This window comes from Acomys minous, assembly GCF_964271855.1.
Source record: "Acomys minous genome assembly, chromosome: 19".
In the NCBI taxonomy this organism is placed as follows: Eukaryota; Metazoa; Chordata; class Mammalia; order Rodentia; family Muridae; genus Acomys; species Acomys minous.
Genome location: NC_140499.1, coordinates 42,452,879 through 42,475,172, shown reverse-complemented (window position 1 = coordinate 42,475,172; position 22,294 = coordinate 42,452,879). Strand labels below are relative to the sequence as shown.

Below are 22,294 nucleotides of genomic sequence, written 5' to 3'. Positions count from 1 at the left end.
ACTGAGTTTCTGCTGTGTGCTGCCGCAACATTAATGCTCAAAAGATCAAAAGACATAAACACTATACTATGCCTTTTGCATAAGAGCAAGCTAAGGGTCAAATCAGGGTAGTGAAGCCGCTTGTTCAAGGTCACACAGCCTGCTGAGAACTCCACTCGTGTCATCATGCTGTGTAGCTGTGGAGACCCAGATGGGTAGGCCTTTCGCTCGCTGCAGGGGGCTGACTTCCAGCTGAAGGAGCGCTACTACCGTCCAGTGCTCAGATGCCCTTGCAGGAATTCATGCCCAATGATAACACAGAGTTTACATTAATTCTTAGTTTTTTTTAAAGTTAACAACTAATTAGAAACAAAGTACCTCTGAGCAGGCCACAGAAAACAAGCCTGTGGGCTGAATTTGGCTGCAGGCTGAGAGCCTGTGATCCGGTTACTGAGAGTATGTGTTTTCATGGCATGAAAGAGACACATGAGCCCAATAGTATCCACACACTGGCTTCTGCATGTAACTCTAAACTAGACTGACGGTAAATCATGTGTCGGGAAAAGTGAAGATGTGCCCTGGCCTCTGGCGTGAGGCCCTTGTCAGTGGACACCAGTCCACATCACTGAGGTCCAGATTTTAAAATGTCAGGGTCACAAGACAGTCATTTCATTTCTGTAGGACATTTAGATTACAAATTAATTTTCTCCTGGATCATAAAAGCCTACTTCAAGTTTGTCGGGTTCAATGTGCTCTATCACTTGTAAAATTCATTCTAGTAAATTTTAAATTGGATTGAAATTATATTGGCTTCTGGGCACAAAATTCTTGCATTTCTTTTTTTTATTTGTTTGTTTGCTTGTTTTGTTTTTGTTTTTGTTGTTTTTTGAGATAGAGTGTTTCTGTGTAGTCCTGGCTACTCACTTTGTAGACCAGGCTGGCCTCGAACTCACAGAGATCTACCTGCCTCTGCCTCCTGAGTGCTGGGATTAAAGGCATGCTTCAGCACCACCTGGCACATTACAATTTTTTTTTCCAGACTGTCTTTTAGTATAGTTTGGTAAAATAATTCTATTGATGTCAAAATAAAGGCCCATATATCCACACAAAGCAATCTGCAAATAAAACTGTCTATTTCTAAGATTTTACCCTCTTAGTGTTTGCTGTCATGGAGCTACCACACACAATAATCAAGAGTAGTAGACCAACACCACACACACACACACACACACACACACACACACACACACACACACACACATACACACACACACACACACACACACACACACACATACACACACCAATTGTTTTCTTTTTGTGACACAGGGGCTTGACTCGACGCCTTATATCTGCTATGTGAGCAGTGAGCTGTTTCTCTCCCTACACACTTTAAAAATTCTTCCTCCTTTATTTATGATGCATAGCAATACTGGAGATTGAGGCTCAGGGCTCACATGTTAGGCCAGGTACATTGCTGTGTACTGGTTGTTTATGTATATATTAGTAGTGTATACAAAAGTGGACATAATAGGCCAGAACATAACTATCAGAGTTAATCATCATCCTGGGCTTGAAGCCTATTGCCAACACTTAGCTGACAAATTTGAAGGTGGGTCTTAACCAAACTTTCGAGTGCACGGTTTGTATATTTGCCTACCTCTAACTTCTTGCCTTTTCTGCTTTCGTTCTCTCCTTTCTCCTATTTTTTTTTCTTCTGACTTAACACATTTTGTGTTTTTATCTAGATTTATCCTGTGAATCTTGCTGAAACACCTGATGCCTTTCTAGAATAAAGACTGGTAGGTGTCCATAAATAAAGCAATAAGGTAGCCGCTGTTAATTTGATGGCAGTGTTGAGATATTGGCCTCTGTCTGAGAACAAACTCATTAAGGGATACTGGCTGACATGATAAAGTGCCAGTGAAGATCTCAGAGTGATGCCTCTAATTGCCCAGGCCTTTTTTACATTAGGTATCTGCATGAATTATAACTCTTCAGTGAAGATAAAAAGGCTTCTGCAAGAAATTGCCCCAGTGCTGTATGGGCTGTCAGACTGGAGGGCATCTCAAATGAGATTAATGATGTCGGCACTAATATAAGAAGATTTAGCATAACCAAGATTATGGCTTCTGCAGAAACCTGCCAGCACTCATTTATTTTGAATAAATATTATTTTTAATTAAAGTCCTAAGGTGGGTTATTCCTGAAATAATGAGATCTACAGTGATTTCCTTTGGGGATTAATTTTCCCTCTTAATTCACAGTCATCTTGATGGCTACGGCTCATAGAGCCGTACTCATGACAGTCAGCTTTGTAGAACATGCTGGTTTTCAGCTAAAGACACTAAATAACCCATTGTTTGTTATTACAGGGTCCTCTCATTTTCTAACAGTGTTTATCATTTAGTCCAAGCACATTTACAAGGTACTGCCCATAGATTCTATGGTGAGTCTGCTCTCTAAAATAAGAAAATTGCTCATGAGAGAAAAAAAAAATGCCTTAAAAAGCAAAATGACGGCGAACATAAACTCAGAGAATTGTATTATTCCTACTTTTATTGGCTCTGTTTTTTTCCCTTTGAGCATTATGTTAAATATTTTACACATATGAATCTCCATTCACATAAGAACTTGACATGATGGAAAATCTCAATTGACTTTTACGAGATCATGAACCAGGGGAGCCTTGCAACTGTGAATCTGAACTCTACATCCACTAACGGTAGCAGCTGCCCAGCATTAAGCTGACTGTCTTAAGTCAGTGCTCTACTGCTGGGAAGAGACTCTATGGCCACAGCTGTTGTAAAAGAAAACATTGATTGGGGCTAGCTTACCCTTTCAGAGGTTTAGTCCAGTATCACCATGGCGGGAAGCATGGTGCCGTGCTGGCAGACTCGGTGCTGGAGAAGGAGCTGAGAGTTCTAATGTGGATCTGCAGGCAGCAGGAAGAGAGAGACACTGGCCCTGGCTTGGGCCCTTGAAACCTTAAAGCCCACTCGCAGTGACATACTTCCTCCAACAAGGCCACACCTCCTAACCTTTTTGAAAAGTGCCACTCTCTGGTTACCAAATATTAAAACCTATGAGCCTATGGAGGGAGGGCACTGTCATTCAAGCTACCACACCAACCTTCAAATAAACATCAGTATTCATCAGTACATGATTTAACCAGATTTTCAGTGACTCAGTAGAGTTTGTGTTTTATTATTGCATTATCAAGCCCAAACGCTGTGCTAGAAAACAATTTCATTATTAGCCTCATAAATTCTGTGGGTACAGAACCTAGACAGACAATTAATGGTGCTTGTGTTGGGGCCTTAGTGGGAAGACTGTGTGACTGGAGGAGTCTGTACTTGAATGTCTGACGTTTGATGCAGGTTTAAACCTAGAAACTCACTTGAGACTATTACACAGGTAACACCAACAAGTGGATTCCATAGGAGCCTGGCTTTGTCATATTATGGTGGGCCCAGTAGTTGTTCATCTTGTGTCTCAAGTGTCTCAAGTACGAGTGTTCCAGGAGGGTTAGGCATATGCACAAAACTTCCTGAACTAGATGGGGACATTATGTTATGTCATCTCCCATATAATCTGTTGGCTGCAAGTCATGGGGACAGATAAGCATTCAGAGTCATGACAAATTTGCAGGCATGTTCCAAAGCCACCACAGAGAACAACAAGGGGTACTATAAGTCGCTACTTGTGGATTGCTGGTGTTGGAGCAGTGTTGCTGCTAGTTTAATGGTATGGCCTAAATACTGTTTATTTATCTATTATCTAACCCACTTTTACAATCATTAAGACATAGACACCTGATATATTTTATAATAGCCTATTTCCACCCAGGACAAGACAACTATCATCTCCTAAGCCGTCTTCATTTATATCCCAGCCTCCATCCCACGCCACCTACCTCTAATAATTTCTATTTGATCTGCCTCCCATCCACAATTCCAAAATACTTGCTAAAGTTATTCATCTGAGCCACCTCTTTCACGTGGGACTTTAAGAGTTCCTCCTCTTGACCCATATGACTTCTTTCGACCCCATGGCAATCTTCTCTTCCCTCTCCCTCCTCTGGTATGTTACTGTCTGCTTCTTGTTCCCAAGATTCTCTCTGCTCCAAGCCTGCCAATCTTCCCGCTGCTGCTTCCTTCTGCCTTGCCTAGGCTAGGCCTTTTATGCAGCCAGTGAGGGAGACAAGGTTCAGCACAGCAACTAGATCTAACGAGCCAGGAATTAGCACCAAAATGTATAGCATCAGACCAATCTCCATCAGGGCTGCTATCTTTCTCTCTTGTTAAATCCACATTTTGTCCAGTTATTTCCTGCTAATACATTTGTTTTTCAGGCATATAGCTAGTGGATGCTCCGTTGTGCTCCTGATTTCTAGAGCTGGGTACCTCAGTAAGCTGGCCAGAGAAAATTTTCTCCTCAGGATGCAGAGAGCAAGACTGTCTTCTATTTCCCTTCTGTCACTTGAGGACCAAGTGGAGGCTAAAACAAACTGACAGCAATGAAAACCCACTGGATTTGTTTTTTTTTCATTTGCATGAGATCATGCATCTGGGTAATTCAGTAGTTAGTCATTTAAAATGTCTGTTGACACAGATGCCCTGCTGGTGGAGACAGAAATTATGCAGCAAAGTTTGTTTAGAAAGTGTAGAATTAGAATTGAATTGAGCACTTTCTATGTGTTGAGTGTGTGATGAGTGAGAAGTTCCTTTTGGTTTTCCTTTGAAAAGAGAGAATGTTTAGCTAAGATACTAAATCACTTACGTTGTCAAGCTGGACAGAAACCAGAGTTAAATTGATGATGTGCCTCTTTTCCCCTAGGCCTTCATCCCATGGATGCATACTTTCACAACAGTCAATTCAAGGCAGACTTTATATTTTCAGCTTCAATGAACTACTCTAACTGGAAGGGACTGGGCTGGGGTAAGATGCTGAGGAGCACGGGTGGTTAGCAAACCTCAGGATTTCAATGTCCTCACATGGCACGTGAAATGTTTGTGTATATGGCCACTGCTGTTGTACTTACTGTAACTTCACTGGGAGGAGCTTGTCAAGCATCTGGAAGGCTCGGAGAAGGATGATGCCATTCAGTAACCTTCCATGACGCCTTTTTCCATATTAACAGACATTTGAATGGGTAGATGCATTGTATAGCAAGTTTTTTTTAAAAATACAATTTTATGATTTGTTGATGTAAAACAGCTTTTGCTTGAGAGAAAATATATTACGATGGGCCAAATATAAATGGCAATTTCCAGTGACAGAGACTCAGGTTTCCCTGAATAATGTTCCTTATCATGAAAGAAGGAGGTCATATGAACTTTTACAGTCACAGAGCCAAAGAAAGAAATCGGGGGTTGTCTTGGTGTTCTATTGCTGTGACGGGATTCCATGATCATGGAAAATCTTATAAAAGATAGTATTTAGTTTAAGACTCACGGTTCCTGAGGGTAGTTGAGTCCATGATCATCCAGGTGGAAAGCAGACAGGTGTGGTGCTGGAACAGGCAGAGGAAGAGAAACACTGGGCCTGATGTGGGCTTTTGACACCTTAAAGCCTACCCCCAGTGACACACTTTCCTCTAAAAGGCCACACCTCCTCCAACAAGGCCACACCTCCTAATAATTCTAAACAGTTCCACTATCTGGGGACCACACATTCAAATATACGAGCCTATCGGGCCATTATCATTCAAAACATCACAGTGTCTTTACCAAATGCCTTTGTGGGGACATCAGGAAGGCCAGCTAGAGCCAAGGGGAAACCTCTGGATGGATTCCAGAAGTTACCATATAGTATTCTTAGCTGAAAGATTGGTCGAAGCTAGCTTTCTGCTAAGCTTCATAGTACATTCTAAAATTTTTACTTTGTAGTAATGAGGTTGTTAGGGTAGAAACAGAGGTAAATAGTTATTCAAAGTACTGATGATAGCACAAGATAATTTTAGCTCTTGATCTGCAAGATTCCATCTCTCCATAATCACAGTGCTTTAGTCAGTTTGTAGGTTCTTCAATATAAATGTGGCTTCTTGAGAGAACTTGGCCTTTTGAGATCACTTCAGAATTATGAGGAACACTTCTGCTCTGACTGAGCTGAGATACTGTATTCCCGCTGTGGTTTAGATAGTAAACATTGCCCAGTCTCATGTGTTGAGGTGCGGTGCCCAATGTAACTCTCAAAAGCAGGCCGTTTGGGAAGTGATCGGATCACGATGGCTCTAACCTAAACCCATTGGTTTAACTCACAAGTGGCTTCATAATCTGATGGCATTTTGGGGAGGTGATAGAAACAGAGATAGGGAACTTGGTTAGAGGCAGTAGGCCACTAACCAATGCTCCCTTGGAGGTAGACTTTGTTCCCAGACCTCACTCTCTTCTCTGCCTGTTTTCCACAAGGTGAGGTCAATGCACAACGTGTGCAAGTCAGTTCTCTCCTTTCACCACGTTCAGTCAGGGGACCAAACTAAGGCTGAAGGCTTGACTGCAGGTGTTCCTACAAACCAACCCATGGAGCTGAATTAAGAAAATAATAATAATCTCATACGTAACTTCCATTTTACATTATCTTAAAAAACTATTTCCATTATACAAAGCTAAGAAATGAGCAGATTTATTGATACCTGGAATACTTGCACTATATGACTGATTTAAAATATATTGATAAACATTGAAACCTTTGAAGAACTTGCATAGAGTCTAGTAAGATGGTGGGCAATCATTTAATTTACAAGGTCCATTTTAGAACTGAAATCTACTATTTCGCTCCCACTGATTTATGGCGGTTTTGTTAATACAAAAAGGGACTGAGATTTCTGTCACAGATTGTGGTAATTCTGAAATACATTTCCAAATAAGGAAAGAATATTTTTATATTACTCCTCTTCAAAGATCTCATAGGTCTGTGTTAAATATCCTCCCAAGGACATCAGAAATTAGTTCAGCAATGTTTCTTGGGAATTATATCACAGTTATTTTAATGTAAAAATACTTAAAATTGGAACTTCAAGTTGAAGGCTGTGGTGAATAGTAACATGTTTGTCAGTCACTTGTCACATCCTCATTGCCAAGTGTAAAAGTATGCTGGAAGTCTCTGCAGAGGTGCCTCTGCTGCAAGTGGGCCACAGGATGTTAGATAGACAGGTGCAGGCACAGAGGACAGATGTCCACGAAGGGTCAAAGTGTTCTTGGTAGAGAGCTACTGACACAGGGCTCACATTGCTATCTGTATGGTTTGTTTATAAAACCCATTTTAATGGACAGTGGTAAAGCATATGAGTAGACACCGGTCATTCAAACATACCACATTTTGAAAGAAAACATTGTTTTTTTTTTTTTTTGTTTTACTTTCTGTTGATTCTTTATGAAAATAATAATCTCATATGTAACTTCCATTTTGCATTATCTTTAAAAAAACTATTTCCATTATACAAAGCTAAGAAATGTGTAGATTTATTGACACATGGAATACTTGCACTATATAATTTATTTAAAATATCTATCATGTGCCCCAGGCCCAGTCATCTCCCTGTCCCCCATGCACGCCGGTCTCACTTATCTTTTAGCACCCTGGTATCTACCCTCTATCCTTGAGGCACCCCTCTCCCTGACCAAAAAAAATAAAGAAAACAAAGTACAGAAAAACATCTCATTGTGAAAGCTGCAACATGTCATAGTGTGTCCCACAATATACTCCTCTGTCTACACATCTTCACTTACAAATCTTTATTGCAATGAGTCACTGGTCTGGTAGGAGGCCTCTGGCTTTGGCTACAACATCAACATTGGAAGCTCACTGGGACCTGCTTTTCCTTACCTTGTTGTTGCCCAGTGTCATGGACATTCTGCAGGTTTGGGTCAGCAGCACCTGCCATTTCACACATCCCAACAGTTCACAGATGATGTAGATGTTGGGATGGGCCAACTCAAAGCCCTGGATCTGGGCCTGGGTGGTAGCTGAGCTGGTCAGCTCGCTGGCTTTCCAGCATCCACAGCACCTGGGTGAGATCTCCGGCATGGCTCCAGCTAGCCCACTGGGCCCCGCCCCTCCCCTCCCCTGCGGCTGCCCTTTGCAGAGAGCTGCTCTTCCCCTTGCCAGCACTCCAGTGTGGCCCTGGTGCGTGAACTGGGTGAAAACCATTATTTCTAACTTTTGCAAAGTGAACAATTTTAAGACTTATCTTCTCCAACAAGGAGAATTACTTGATCTATTAAAAAGTACAAATAAATGATCTGTCCACAGAATTTGTTAAGAAAACATAACAAATCAAAACAAGAAAACACAAAACATCAACAACAACAACAACAACAACACACCAACAAAGCTCCATCTGCCTTTAACACAAGTACCCAATTCATTGGCATATTTGGAAATGCCTATGCTTTAAAAAAAAAAACCACTTTAACTTTGTAATTTCTTTTTGGAACATGGAGATAGCTGCAGATGTGGATTAACTAAGGACACGAGGCCTTGGCAGCTCATTGTTGAAGTTTCTGAAGGCAGGGTTTTCATACTGTGAGCATGTCCGAGTACCATGTACAGGGCACTAAGAAGAGAGGGTCAGCTCAGTTCACCACTCTGAGACTGTAGCAGTATCATTTTGCAATTCCTCCCAAAGACCTAAAAATAAAGTGGTACATTTATGGAGTTTAAAGCGTTGTCTTACTACATCGGTGAGGTTTATTTTTTGAAAATTGATCTATCTCTTTGGAAGGAGGGGAAATCATAGGAGGTCAGAGGTAAATCTTGAATGATTATATATACATCATTTGATTTATCCATGGAATTTGTTAAAAACACAAAACAAAGCAAAATCAAAGTAACAAACAAAACCACCCACCAGCCTTTAATATAACTACTCATTTCATTGTGCTGATATTTAGAAAACACTTATGCTTTTAAAAAATTCAATACAAAGACTGCAGTGGAAAGTAGAGTTTAATGAGATCCTTGCTTAACGTTCAGAGCCGCTGCCAGTGGATGCTAACCCAGAAGAGAAGGTACCACGTATCTTGCACTTCATGGGAGCCAAGTTTCCATAGAATTAGAAACACTGGAGATGTAAATCAGAGAAAACAGACTAAATAGGTTGTAAAATTAATTTATTTTTATACTTGTTCCAAAGAGCTTGAAATATTTATTTTATTGCACTTACTTTGTTTATTTTTGGTGCCAAGGCTTGAATCCACACACTCCACCCTATCACTGAGTAATATCATGATGGTTAATCTAATTGTCAGCTTAAGTGGATGGAGAAGTGTCTAGATTAGTAAATCAAACCCCTGGATGTGTCTCTGAGCATATATCCAGAAAGGCTTAACCGAGAGGAGACCTTCTCTGAATGGGGCTGTCATCATCCCACAGGCTAGGCAACCTGGATGGACTAAACACAGCAGTTCTCTACCTGTGGGTCATGACCCCCTTGACAAACCTCTACCTCCAAAAATCTTTACATTACCATTCATAACAGTAGCAAAATTACAGCTATGAAGTAGCAACAAAATAACTTTATGGTTCAGGGTCGCCACAACACGAGGAACTGTGTTAAAGGGTTGTAGCATTAGGAAGGTTGAGAATCACTGGTCTCAAAAGGAGGAAGGAGAATGCCTTGCTAGCGCAGGCTTGCACTCTGTGCTTCCTGCTAAGTATCATGCAAGCTGCTCTGCCATGTTCTCTTGTCATGATGCACTGAAACCTTCAAAACCATAAACAAAATTAAACCCATCACCCTATAAGGCGCTTTACTCAGGGATTTTATCGCAGCAATAAGAAACTAACATAAAATAACATATCCCTAATTGAGCAATTTAGCTAACCAGACAGCTAAAAAACTGGCTATTTGAAATGGGAATACGCCGGGCGTGGTGGCGCACGCCTTTAATCCCAGCACTCGGGAGGCAGAGGCAGGCGGATCGCTGTGAGTTCGAGGCCAGCCTGGTCTACAAAGCGAGTCCAGGACAGTCAAGGCTACACAGAGAAACCCTGTCTCGAAAAACCAAAAAAAAAAAAAAAAAAAAAAAAAAAAAAAGAAAGAAAGAAAGAAAGAAATGGGAATACACTTTCATAATTAAAAAAAAAAAGTTGTGATCCCGTTGTCAAACGTTGGGCGAAATTCTGGGGTAAAATGAAAGCAAAAGTAGCCTTCAAATGTATCATGCCTGAACTTCTTATCTGATTTAAAAATAAAACCTACTAACACTTGGGGCCCAAGTATTAAAAGTACATCTTCAGCTGTCCATGGTGGCACACACCTTTAATCCCAGCACTCAGGGAGGCAAAGGCAGGCGGATCTCTGTGAATTTGAGGCCAGCCCGGTCTACAAAGCGAATCTAGGACCTCCAAGGCTACACAGAGAAACCCTGCCTGGAAAGACCAAAAAGAAAAGAATAGTACATCTTCATGGCAAGAGTTAAGATAATACCAAAATTCACAGTGTTCTTTATCTCTATTTTTATTCTGGATTTCTTGTAAAATCTCAGGTATTTTCTTATGAAGAGAAAACATTTCCCATCAGGGAATTCCAATAGTAAGTTTTGTTATGGCGGTATTTAACAATTGTCTGGCCATTTTACTGAAAGATTTTTGACTGATGTCAGAACCAGAACCTTTGGGAAAGACCCAACCATAGACAAACAAATTGGGGCAGTTACAGTCTTCCAGAGTAGCTATCAGCAGGGATGAATAGTGAGGCCAGCTTTCTTAGCTGTCTCATTGTAGTTCAACTGTAGTCTCTTCCACCGTCTTCCTGAGCTTTTTTTTTTTTTAAATAAAGACTAATTTCCCTCTCTCTTTACAGAACACAGCCTTCTTTGCCAGTGTGCACTAAGCTCTTACATTATTTACATGTCTGGGATTTGCATCTAAGTGTCTTGAGGGTAGGACCATCACTGACTCAACCTTGTGCATGGCCCAAGGTCCCTATAATGTGCCAAGCGTAAACTAAGCACTCAAAATAACATCCACAAGTAAGGTTGTAAATACGACCATGAAGTTCTCGATTCCACAAGTAAACATATGGCGGGTCACTAGCGGCCGGACAGGTGGGGCTCCTCGTGGTATTGTCAATGAAGCAGATCAGGGAAGGTTGGCTGAACACAAAGGAGGGAGGCCGGCTACTGCCAAGAGCAGCTCCAATACAAAGACGCTAACACAAGCCGGAGCGTAGCTTTTCTAACCATTACCTATGCAACTGCTTATTCTGTGGTTCATTAAAATGTCCTCCTCGTCAGAACATTCACTTGGGCTAAGTAACGCACTTTTCGCTGAACATTTTTTAATACCATCACCAAAATCAAAGTAGAAAAGTAATTTATTAATATCCTCAACTTACATCCTGGGATGGGCAAGCCAAGTAGATAAATGACCCAAAGTACCCAGTCCCTTGTCACTTGGGCCTCTGCGTAAGTGGCACTGGAAATGATGTTCTTAGTCTATTTTTTTCTAACAGTGCACCTAGTGTCAGAAATAAAAATCTACCTTGCATTAGTACCTATCGTTTGCAAGAAATCTGTTTAAAGCATTTAAGGTCACATATAAGTCAAATTATTTTCATTAATCAAGTAACATGAAACAGACTGTTCTGCTTTACAGGCTTATTATGTTGGGATATTAAAGATGGCCATAGTGAGTCATCAAGCTTCGGCTTGGCAATTGTTTTGATAATGTTCTATGAAGTCTCCTCATTAAATCTGATTTGGCTTCTGTGGTCATATTGTGGTTTTTAGAAAAAACAAGGAAACAAAATTAATGACATACCAAAATGAAGGGAGGAAGTAGCCACTGAGTTCTTTAGGACCAAATTTACTTGCTCACTTAAACAAAACAAAACAAAACAGAGCTTGATTTTTTAAAAAAAATTTCCCACAAAACATTTATCTTTAACATGTAAATTCAATATAATTCAAGCCTCTGTATTCAGTGTATCTGTCACTGAGAAACTTGGGTGGAAGGTATACTATAAAGCACATTGTGGTATCTTCACTGCTGTAGAGATGGCGAACCTCGTGCCCACTGAAAAGTATGGAGACTTTCTATGGGCAATCAGCAGCTGTAGCCTTTGCTAGACATATGCTTCCTAACAGGGTGAGACATACACAGTTTACAAGTTATACAAAGAATTAAAAAGCCAAATATTTGAGAAAATTGATCCCTCCTGAAATCCCTGCTGTGTAGATGTGCATCTACATGAACATCTAACTGGGTATATTTACTCGTAGAGCCCAGGAAAAGAGCCTTAGCTAAGATCAGAAAATGTATATGTGAAAACAAGCATTTTAAAACAAATGTCCTTCATAGCCCTTGCAACTGAGTGTAAACTCTTCATAGTTTTCACTCGTAATGGAGGTGAGAATTTCTGTAGCTCTAAAGTGTAAAAGAGATGGAACTGAAATGCCTATGTGTCGCATGCCAGGGACTCCCTTTGGCTACGCCCCAAGCGCCAGTCTTCAGAGAGCCCGTGTGCAAGAAAGCAGAGCAAAACGGGAAAAAGAAGTATCTGTGCCGGGGTTGAAATCCCGTTTTGTACAGCAAGGCCGAGTCCTTCTCTCTGGCATGGTTAGTGTGAACCGCAGAGATGCCCGTGGCTCTGCTCTTACAGCACTGTGGCTTCCACTGGAGGGAACGGCGCGGCCTACGCAGGAGTGCCGTGAGAGCTCTCACTTCTCAGAAATACCGCTTCCAGCGTGGGCACTGGGTCAGTCACCCAGGTCTAGCCTGGTTACTGAGGTTGGATGTGAAGTCCTCCCAAAGGATCAAAGTTTAAGGCTACTGCATCATGACGATCGTTACTTCAGTAACGGACTAAGCCATGAGCTCAGAGCTGAATGGGCTACCAGGAGGTAGAGGGCAGGCTGGAGGCGGTGGCGGCAGTGTGTCTCTGTAGGGTACACCTTGGCCTTCGCCCCTTCCTTTTTCTTTGTTTCCTGACATCCATTAGTGAGTGGCTCTCCTGAGCTGTGGCATCTGTGGTGTTTCTACCTGGCACAGGCCTAAAAGCTGTGGAACCAGCTGACCATGGAACTAAACTGCTCAAGCTGTGAGACATGCCAGGCTTTTGTCATAACAATAAAGTGATGACTAACACACTGGGCGTGTGACTTCTAAAGGAAAGGACCAGAGTCTAGTTATGGGTTTCAAAAGGGCATTTAATAAAATTTGGTCTCTAAGTAAAAACTATGCACTTATTTAATAAAAATTTTCAGATGAGGCTTCACCCTATACTTCAAGTTGTCCCAGCACATGCTGTGCTGTGCAGCGCAGCCTCCAGCCTAAACTTCCACAGGATTATGATTAGAGGACTGAAACCACACTTAGCACAAGATGTTTTAGTGAACATGCTACCTTCAATCTAACATGGCTACAGCTTAGATCTCTTAGGGAATCTTTTATGATACCTAAAAAGTTTTAGAAAGGTGAGCTAAAGGATTCAAGAAGGGTTTCATAATACATAGGAGATAAAAATCTCATCTATATATGTAAATTATTAAATATTGGGTAAAAAACATGACCTTGGAAACCAGAATGAGAAACACTACCGAGTATTCATTTACTTCAACACTGATATTTTTATGATTGGCTTTATTAACAGTATGATGTGTTCACATTCTTAAACCCTTTATAACAGATTCACTATTCATAATGTTTGATTTACATTAACAAATATTGAGTTGACTATGAGGGAAGAAATGAGATTTCCTTTTTATGTAATTGGCTAAAGTATTTTTAAGAGTGAAAGTAAATATTTGTATTTGAAAACCTAAATTTTCAAAGTTAGTTTCAATCCAACCGTAAGTCTACAGCTTAGGCCACAGGACTGCCCATCAGTCTTTCTTGCCGGAGAGCAATTAATCTCTTGAACCACTTTTCTTCAGCTTCAGCTTTTTCAATAAACAGCTATAGTAAAGGAAAGAAGGAAAATGTTAGCATGCATCAGTAGCTTGGAGCTGATGTGATATAACACAGTCCTTCTGACAGATCACTACCAAAGCAACCGTGGATGCTGTCCAACCCTGATGCCCACTTCACTGCTTAACCCCCACCCACAGTGAGGGAAGAGTGCCCAGGAGCCTTGAAGTAAAGAAATAACCTGAGCGTTGCTCACTGACTGGCAGTTTCACACCTTACATTTGTGAGTTCATTCTTTACTATGCCATTCTGTAGAGACATTAACTATGGTATTAGTGACAGGTTCACAGCTGGAAAACCAGAGCTGGGCTAGCATTAGAACTTTTACTCTATAAAACTTTCTCTTTTCAGTTATAAAAAGGGAACCCTCTTTTGACCATTTTTCTTAAGTACAGAATAGTTCGGGAAGTCAGGAAATATGTGTAGACACCACCAGATTTAAATGTAAAAAACCCTGAGGCCTGAGGTCAGTTGCCTATTGGAGGCAAAGAGAAGCCACGAGCCCTTTCCAGCACGGGTCCCTCTAGTGTCCAGGCCACAAGACAACTGTTGGGTTCATCATGGTTAAGGGGCTCACATTTGGATGGGCTAGAGAATTGTCATCTTGGTACTTGATAGCCGTAGGGATGCTGTCAGGGTCTATTTCCTTTCCAACGCTGGGTGGGTCAGGAGCTACTGATGTTGGTCCTGATGCTGGAGTAACAGGCTTCACTTCAATTGGCTCCACTGACTGAAAATACAATACACAGTAATCTAAGCAAAACTTGCATTTACAAGTCAAGCATCATAGTATCTAACATTGAACAATAATTGTTCTGCTTAGTCTCCTCTGAGATGATATTCATCTAAAAAATTCCATACTCATGATGGAGCAAAAGTGATTACTCAAGAAGCAAATACAAGTGCGTAGGGCATTTGTTCTCATTTCCTATGATCAGTATGCTTTTTTTATGAAAGTGGTATTTAATCTTATTCTATTGAAATACTCCCATATGCATATATACATGCATACAAATATATACATATTTGGTGTCTAAATTATAATAATAAAAAAATGTTACAATATACCTATAACATTAAGTTGGCCTCAGGTGTAAAGTCAAATCCAAAAGTTATCCTTAAAATACAATCCATCCTTGTCAGCTATAATTCACAAACCATACTATGAATTCTAGCATATCTATAAAACCACACAACGTATCATGGGCTACCTCAGGATATCTTTATTACTCTTTCTGACTTCCATATCTATTAACAGTCACTGCTTATTTCTTCCAACATCTGTACGAAGAGGCAGCCAACTGGTCTACGCTCTGGCTGTCTATTCTGAATATTTTGTGTAAGAGGAACCGTGAAGCAATTGCTTTTCTGTGACTGGCTCTTTCTTGTTAAATGACATCCACTGTATGGACCTGCACGTTGACCCGAGCATCATCCATTGGTGGACTAAGAGGCTATCTTTTAAGATTACTTAAAATATTCTGAAATAAAAGCTTTGAAAAAAAAGTGCATCATATTCTATAAGAATAAAACTACAATTTTTACTTTTGTTCCCCAAACTACCCATAGCGATTGCCATGGCCCATACACTGCATTAAATGCTGGAACAGAAAGATGGATAAATCATTGTCTGGCCTTGATGGAAGCAGCACAAGTGCTGACTCAGTTAACCTTCAATCCTCCCTTACAGGGGAGGTGGCCTGAGCAGGGACTGATTAGCAGCAAGGCTGCAGGGATTATATGAAATGAATTAGAGCAGAATCTACAGTTAAAATTCAAATATAATATAAACCAGATGAATAAAAGATAAATTCTCCTCTGTAGTCTTTTCCTGTATCTATGGGATTTATTGTTTTTAATTTCTGTTTTCTTCCGACTCATATCTACTTCTTAACACCCATTTTCTGAACAAAGCTCAAAACAAATATTACTATGAAAAATGTCTAGAGGATGAATTATGCATAAATTAATTACGTTTTTCTTAGATTACTTTGTCTTCAATTTGGAGACCTATCAATTTAACTGTCTCATTAAACAGTGCTTCGTAAGCCCTACCTAGATAAGAATAAATTAGAAAAAGGTCTGTATTTTCTTGTAAGTTTTGTTGTTGACTAAATTAACAGATTATAAACAAACACCTAACAACAAACACATAATTATTAGCCATAAGATATGCTCACAAGAAATAAATAAGGTACTGACACAAAATGATGGGGTTTGGAGAGGTGAGTCTAGTTTAGATCGGTTGCCTAGGGATAGCATCTTTTATTTATGAGGTAAAATTTAAGACATATGAAGAGGAAGGAAGAGAGTGCTTTAGCCAGAGGAGGCGGTGTATAATCCGAGAGGAGAAAAGTCAGAAGGGAGGCCAGAGCAGATAATGTGTAATCAGACACTGTAGGCCAGGCCCTTGACAGCAGGTTGCTAAGCCCAGCCGCACCACCACTCAGCACCAGGACAGGAAACTGATTCCAGGCAGAGAGGCCAGGAACTGGGAGAATCATTTTTTTTGTTTCATTCATGGCAAGATGTTCATGAATTGTGCTACTTAACGTCAGATACCGGAAGACTGCTTCATGGATCTTGTCAGGTTCTATAGTAGTTTTGGTAGAAGGGAAAGCCCTTACGTGGTGGTCAGTAGCAGAAGACTAGTGCCTGTGTGTCGGCTGTGTCTGTGTGTGTGCGTGCGTGTGCGTGCGTGTGTGCATGCATGTGTGTGTGCATGTTAAAGCCAGAGGTAAACCCGGGTGCTGTCCTTAGGTATTCCCTCCCTATGTTGGCTCTTGATACAGGGTCTCTTACTGGCCTGGAGCTCATCAAACAGGCTAGGCCTGCTGGCCAGTGACTGAAGGGCACTACCTGTCTTGCCTCCTCAGTGCTGAGATTCTAAGCACACCACCACACCTTTACACGGGGCCTTTATGCTTACATGACACGTACTTGATGGACTCAGCCATCCCTTCATGCCAGATGAACTAATGCTAAGATTCATTCTTTGTTTTAGCCTCTTATTTGATTCAAACATGAATTCATCTGTATGCTACAGGAGGGAGGTCTGCATGCACAAGAGACACTTCTACTCTTACGGACAAAATGATCCCGAAGGCCGTATTTCTGGGAAGTCAGAAAACAAGAGCAGAAATTCTTACAAAGTGAGAGAAATTTAGGCTGCAGATTGTTTCCAAATGAAGTATGCTTATCAGTACTAAAACTAATAATCAATGATATTTATGTGAACCACAATGTTGCTTTTTATAGATGTTAAAAGAAATAGTCATTCAATTTGAGCTGCTTTGAAAAGATGTGGCGACGCCATGGGCTCTCTCTTCAAGGGCAAGAGAGAACACTGATTATATCGGCAATACTCTTGTTTTGCTTATGTGTTTCCCACTGTGTGTGTAGCAGTGCATGTGCCAGGAAACAAGCATGGAGTCTGGGGAGGGCGAAGAGTCCTGTTTCATCGTTCATGCCTGCCTATTCCCTTGAGACAGGTTCTCTCACAGAACCTGGAGCTGGCCAGGAGGACGCAGTGGCCCTCCTGTTTGTGTCCCACAGCACACATGTGTCCACCCCTGGCTTTTTTCTGGCATTTCCCCCATATGCACTGGGAAATAAATGCTCATCTTTATGCAACAGAGAGCACTTGCCCACCAAGCCATTTCTTCAACCCCAACATGTCAAAAAAAGAAGTGTAAATAAACATAGGAATTAAAACTGCCAAAAGTTAGGACTGGAACATGGCTGCTTCTTAGTTAAGTGATGGAAAGTGTAAGAGAAAAATTTGGCTCAACCATAAAAATGCACCTCAGCACAGCCCACAAACTTCTGGCTTTGTGCAATACCGCCACCTTGTGGTGGAATAGAAAAATTACTTTCCTAATCCTCCAAGTAATACAAATGACCATGTTGCGCAGAGTTCCTTACTTTCCCTTCATTCACAGTCATAGGGGAGGGGAGTAAGGGGAAAATGGGAGGGAGGGAGGAATGGGAGGATGCAGAGGATGGGATAACAATTGAGATGTAATAAGAATATATTAATAAAAAAACAAAAAAGAAGAATGTAAAATAAATAAATAAATAAATTAAAAAAAAAAAAGAAAAAGAAAAAGAAATGGGAGGATTATTTGCCAGATCCAACAGTCTTAGGGCTAAACAGCTGATGCCAAGTTTATGTGGGATAACATCCTGAAAACAAGCTGTATCTTGGATTCTAAAGTTAATGATGCATCAAGGACCTATCACATCTCTAACTACATGGGTAAAGCTTCATAGTTAAACTAGTTAAATCTATATATATTATAGGATACTCAGAGAGTCTAGAAAGTCATGGCCATGAGGCATTTTCTTCCTGGTGACAGTTCTCTAGCTTAATTAGTGGACGTAACACCTAAAGAAAGCCACAGTTGAAAAGTAGCAGCATGGACAGCCTTTTTTAGAGGAGCAAACTTTATACTAAGTGCACACAACTGTCCAGAGGAGAAAGATATGGAATGTTGGGCCCTGGGTGATTTAGTTCTCAGGAGAGTTAATCTTTGCTATGCAGCAAGGATAGCCCATCGTGTCTTCCCAGGACCTGGGTGAAATAGTACTCAGGATAATTTACTTCTCCTTGCTAAGTAATCGCCTCATAAATAATTCATCTTCTTAGGCATCCCAAGTCCTCGCCTTCCACTGCAGACACAGACGTTTCAGACTAGAAAGCGATGGCACTTTCTAAGCTAATAAATTGTCCCTCGTTTTATATTTCAGTGGAGGACAAATGTATTCTTGTTAGCCCGTCACTGCTCTTCTGATCATTTTGAAGCCTAGTTACTAATACCAGGCATGTGGTGGCTGGCTAAGACTGTACTGTATATTTAAAGTGAATGCCATCTCCTGAGGCTCTAGCATATTCTCCTGTTGACACTAATCCTTACCAGGTGCGCTTTCATGAAGGAAAACTTGAGTTAAAAGTAAATGGAAAGAGAAACAATACTTAGAAGCAGACAGGGAAGTATAACAGAACAAAACTCTGTCTAAAGACTCTACAGTAGTATTTCTACATAGAGAAATTGCCGATTGTAAGAACACCCAATAAGAATACAGAGTTCAGGATGAACTTCAGAAGATAAATACAAGGCCAATCCCTCAAATAAATGCACCTTTCTAGATAAATGGCTTAAACTATGCAAGAATCAGATATTAAATAAGCCAGCTGTGGTGGTGCACACCTTTAATCCCAGCACTCAGGGAGGAAGAGGCAGACGGATCTCTGTGAGTTTGAGGCCAGCCTGGTCTACAGAGTGAGTCTAGGACAGCCAGGGAGAAAGCTTGTCTTGAAACCATCCCCCAAAGATATTAAATAAAATGAGTACACACACACACACACACACACACACACACACACACACACACACACACGTGTGCGGGGGTGGGGGCAGAGAGAGGGAGAGACTATCCTTTCATAGCTGTGGCTTTCAGGAGCTGTGAGGATACACTACTAACAGTTTAAATGCAATAAACACAGTGACAACATAGGGGCTGTGGAATGTCCATGGCTATCTAGTCCTGTACTTGATATACATCATACACTCAACTCATGTCTTTGGAAAGTTCTTTCTGCCTTTAAAAATATCTGGCAATTTAAAGTTTCAAATCTCTATTAACAGCAGAAGTGCTAAGGGAACAACTTGATAGTTTTGACATACCAGATTAGTAAACATGAAAAAGCTTTTAAAAGATACAAAGCTTCTTGTACTTTTAGTGAGAATTTAAATTGATAACAATATTTTTGGAGAATAGGTTTTGAAAAATGAAATACTGCAATTTTAACAAGCAACTTCATCTTATTAAAAACATGTAATATTCCAAAGCATAACTACTTAGAAGTCTGACACAGGAGAAAAAAAATAAATGATTATTACATCTATCATTAGCATGTTGAATAGCTTGCCACTTTTGCACATGTATTAGACTTTAAAATAAGTGGAAGCTACAGCTATTACATCATTATATAAATGCTACTAAAGGGTGCATGTATTTCCTATACAATCTGTTCCTACTAGGGAAGGCACATTCTTAAAAGCAGTCTTATTAATGAGTGAAAGAATAAGTAAAAATTCAACAGAAATAGAATGCAGTGAAAACTCCTTTTTACTCAAGTTGAATAAGTACCACACATCTGGGCAAAGACTAGAAATATATTCTCCTATTTGGGCAATAGTGTTATCCATTAAAGTCATTTTCTAATATCTATCTAGAAATAATAATTCAAAAAGTACATATACATACATGTGTAAAAACTATATTCATGGAAGGGACATTACAGTTACAGAATCACATGTGGTGATATCTTAGTTGCTTTGATAAACTTTAAAATAAAAATGGTGTCAAAATCATGCTCATTGTGCTTTTATTCTTTTTATTTTTTGTTTTTGTTTTTTGTTTTGTTTTCAAGACAGGGTTTCTCTGTGTAGCTTTGGCTGCCCTGGACTTGCTTTGTAAACCAGGCTGGACTCGAACTCACAGAGATCCACCTGCCTCTGCCTCCTGAGTGCTGGGATTAAAGGCGTGCGCCATCACCACCAGGCTCACAGTGTTTTTATAATGTAGGTAAACCTGAGCTGCTTCTCACTGGCTCATTCTCTCAGTACCATGCCTGACATTCCCCCTCACTCCTCTACCTATTGTAGCAAGCACTTAGATCTAAGTAAAGTCCACGAATAAAGCATCTCTTCCGTGGAATCCAAAGGCTCACCATAATGCCCATGTGGAAACTTACCTTTTTGACTTCTTTACTCGATCTGAATGTCTGCTGAACAAAAGAATCGCTTTCAATGGCTTCAATTTCTTTTACTCTTTTTACTTGTTCTACCAGGGTGGCTTGGTCTAAAAAAGAATAATGTTAATGTACTTTGGTACAAGCTTGCTACCAGCGCTATACCCATGCTGTGTTCCTCCTTTTCCTACGTGAAAATCAAATTCACTAATTAAGCTATAAGAAGCACTTTCCCCCTTCAATTTCAAAAATAAAATATGTCTAGAAACTAAGACTCTTATGTAAAATCTAAAGCCATTGAGCAGGCATTGGTATTATGATTTTGGGTAATCTAAACCGATTTTGTGGGAACACCTCTATGTTTAACATTTTATCATGGAAATACACAAAAGGAATAAAAAGACAACAAATCCATCCATAACCCTCACCCAATATTCACCAACACTTTGTTATTCTCAGCCCACTAGAGCCTCATTCTCAATCTATTTTGGGGTGGAAACTTGGACTATGTAAAAGCAAATCCAAGAGGGTGTACTATGCAAAACCAAGCTCTAAACTATCAACTGTTTCCTTTCAATATTTTAGTGGTCAATTCTAACATATTAAGACCAATAAAAATGTTATCATAATACTGCTTGTCAGGCCTCAAATTACCAGGAATTAAATACAATTTGCATGCTCCATGTCTAATTTTAAGTGTCTTTCTAGAAGCTTGTTTGAGCAGGAGCCTCTTTCCATCAGTCAGGACCTCCTACCCTCCCTGTCATTGTCATTCATTTAGTGAAGTAAGTGAATTACTTATTTCAGTTTCCTGACTTGTGGGTCTGGCTGGCTTTAACCTCATGATGTCATCCAACGAGTTCCTCTATCATCCCCTGTTTGTGCAGATCAGCACCATACCAGCTCAATTTATTTTGATAAAAAAAAAAAGTATCATTTCAGGTTTGGGAAGATGGCTCAGTGGTTAAGAGCCATTGCTGTTCTGGCAAAGGCCCTGGATTCAGTTGCCTATATCCACCGGGCAGCTCACAACTGCCTATAACACCAGTCCAGGGAATCTGAGGTACTCTTCTGGCTTCTGCACGCACTAGAAATGTATGTGGTAAACATACATACACACAAGCACTCAAATATACACATAAAATAAAAACAAATCTTCCAAACTTGTAATTGTAGTGAAGGCATGCCAAGATACTCCAGAGTTATCGCATACAGTGCCTGTCCTTGAACTGATAACTATCTGCTTCTGTATAGAGCCCAGACTGTTCTGTAGAGGACAGCAGGGTCAGAGATCTGGGTGTTTGGCGTGCTGACCATTGCTGAATTGCTGTTGCTTTTCAGTTGTTTTAATGTGTAGGGAAAATATTGTAGAAGAGAAAATTTAATATGAATCCATGCTGATTACTATCAATTAAATTAGCAATTATGATTTTAAGTAAACTTATGGTTATGCATCTTCTCATATGTTAAAATATTCAGCATTAACAACATTGTTGAAAGTACTCATTTTCCTATTAGGTGTGCATTATATTAAAAAATAAAATGGCAATGATTACTATAAACCACAGGGGGTATTGATGCACCTTGTTAAATGTATTTTTGACCTTAACACATATTCTTCTGATGAACTGTCAAAACACT

General features: G+C 40.2%; 1 protein-coding gene and 1 long non-coding RNA gene across 4 annotated transcripts in view; one reads left to right on the top strand and one right to left on the bottom strand.

Annotated features, from left to right (window-relative positions):
* LOC311589852 overlaps positions 1-22,294 on the top strand; it is a 32,832-nt gene that overhangs the window by 4,939 nt on the left and 5,599 nt on the right. Inside the window, exons 3-4 of the long non-coding RNA XR_014776658.1 lie at positions 1,728-1,781; positions 16,901-17,048. This is a non-coding gene — a long non-coding RNA (uncharacterized lncRNA). The remainder of the gene's footprint in view (positions 1-1,727; positions 1,782-16,900; positions 17,049-22,294) is intronic.
* RSRC1 (arginine and serine rich coiled-coil 1) overlaps positions 13,550-22,294 on the bottom strand; it is a 299,338-nt gene continuing 290,593 nt past the window's right edge. For all 3 annotated transcript variants that reach the window (XM_084768531.1, XM_084768529.1, XM_084768530.1), the window contains exons 8-10: positions 20,657-20,763; positions 14,474-14,626; positions 13,550-13,884 (exon numbers count right to left, since the gene is read on the bottom strand). In XM_084768531.1, the coding sequence (XP_084624657.1) occupies positions 13,792-13,884; positions 14,474-14,626; positions 20,657-20,763 (353 nt within the window). In that variant the 3' untranslated portion in view covers positions 13,550-13,791. The remainder of the gene's footprint in view (positions 13,885-14,473; positions 14,627-20,656; positions 20,764-22,294) is intronic.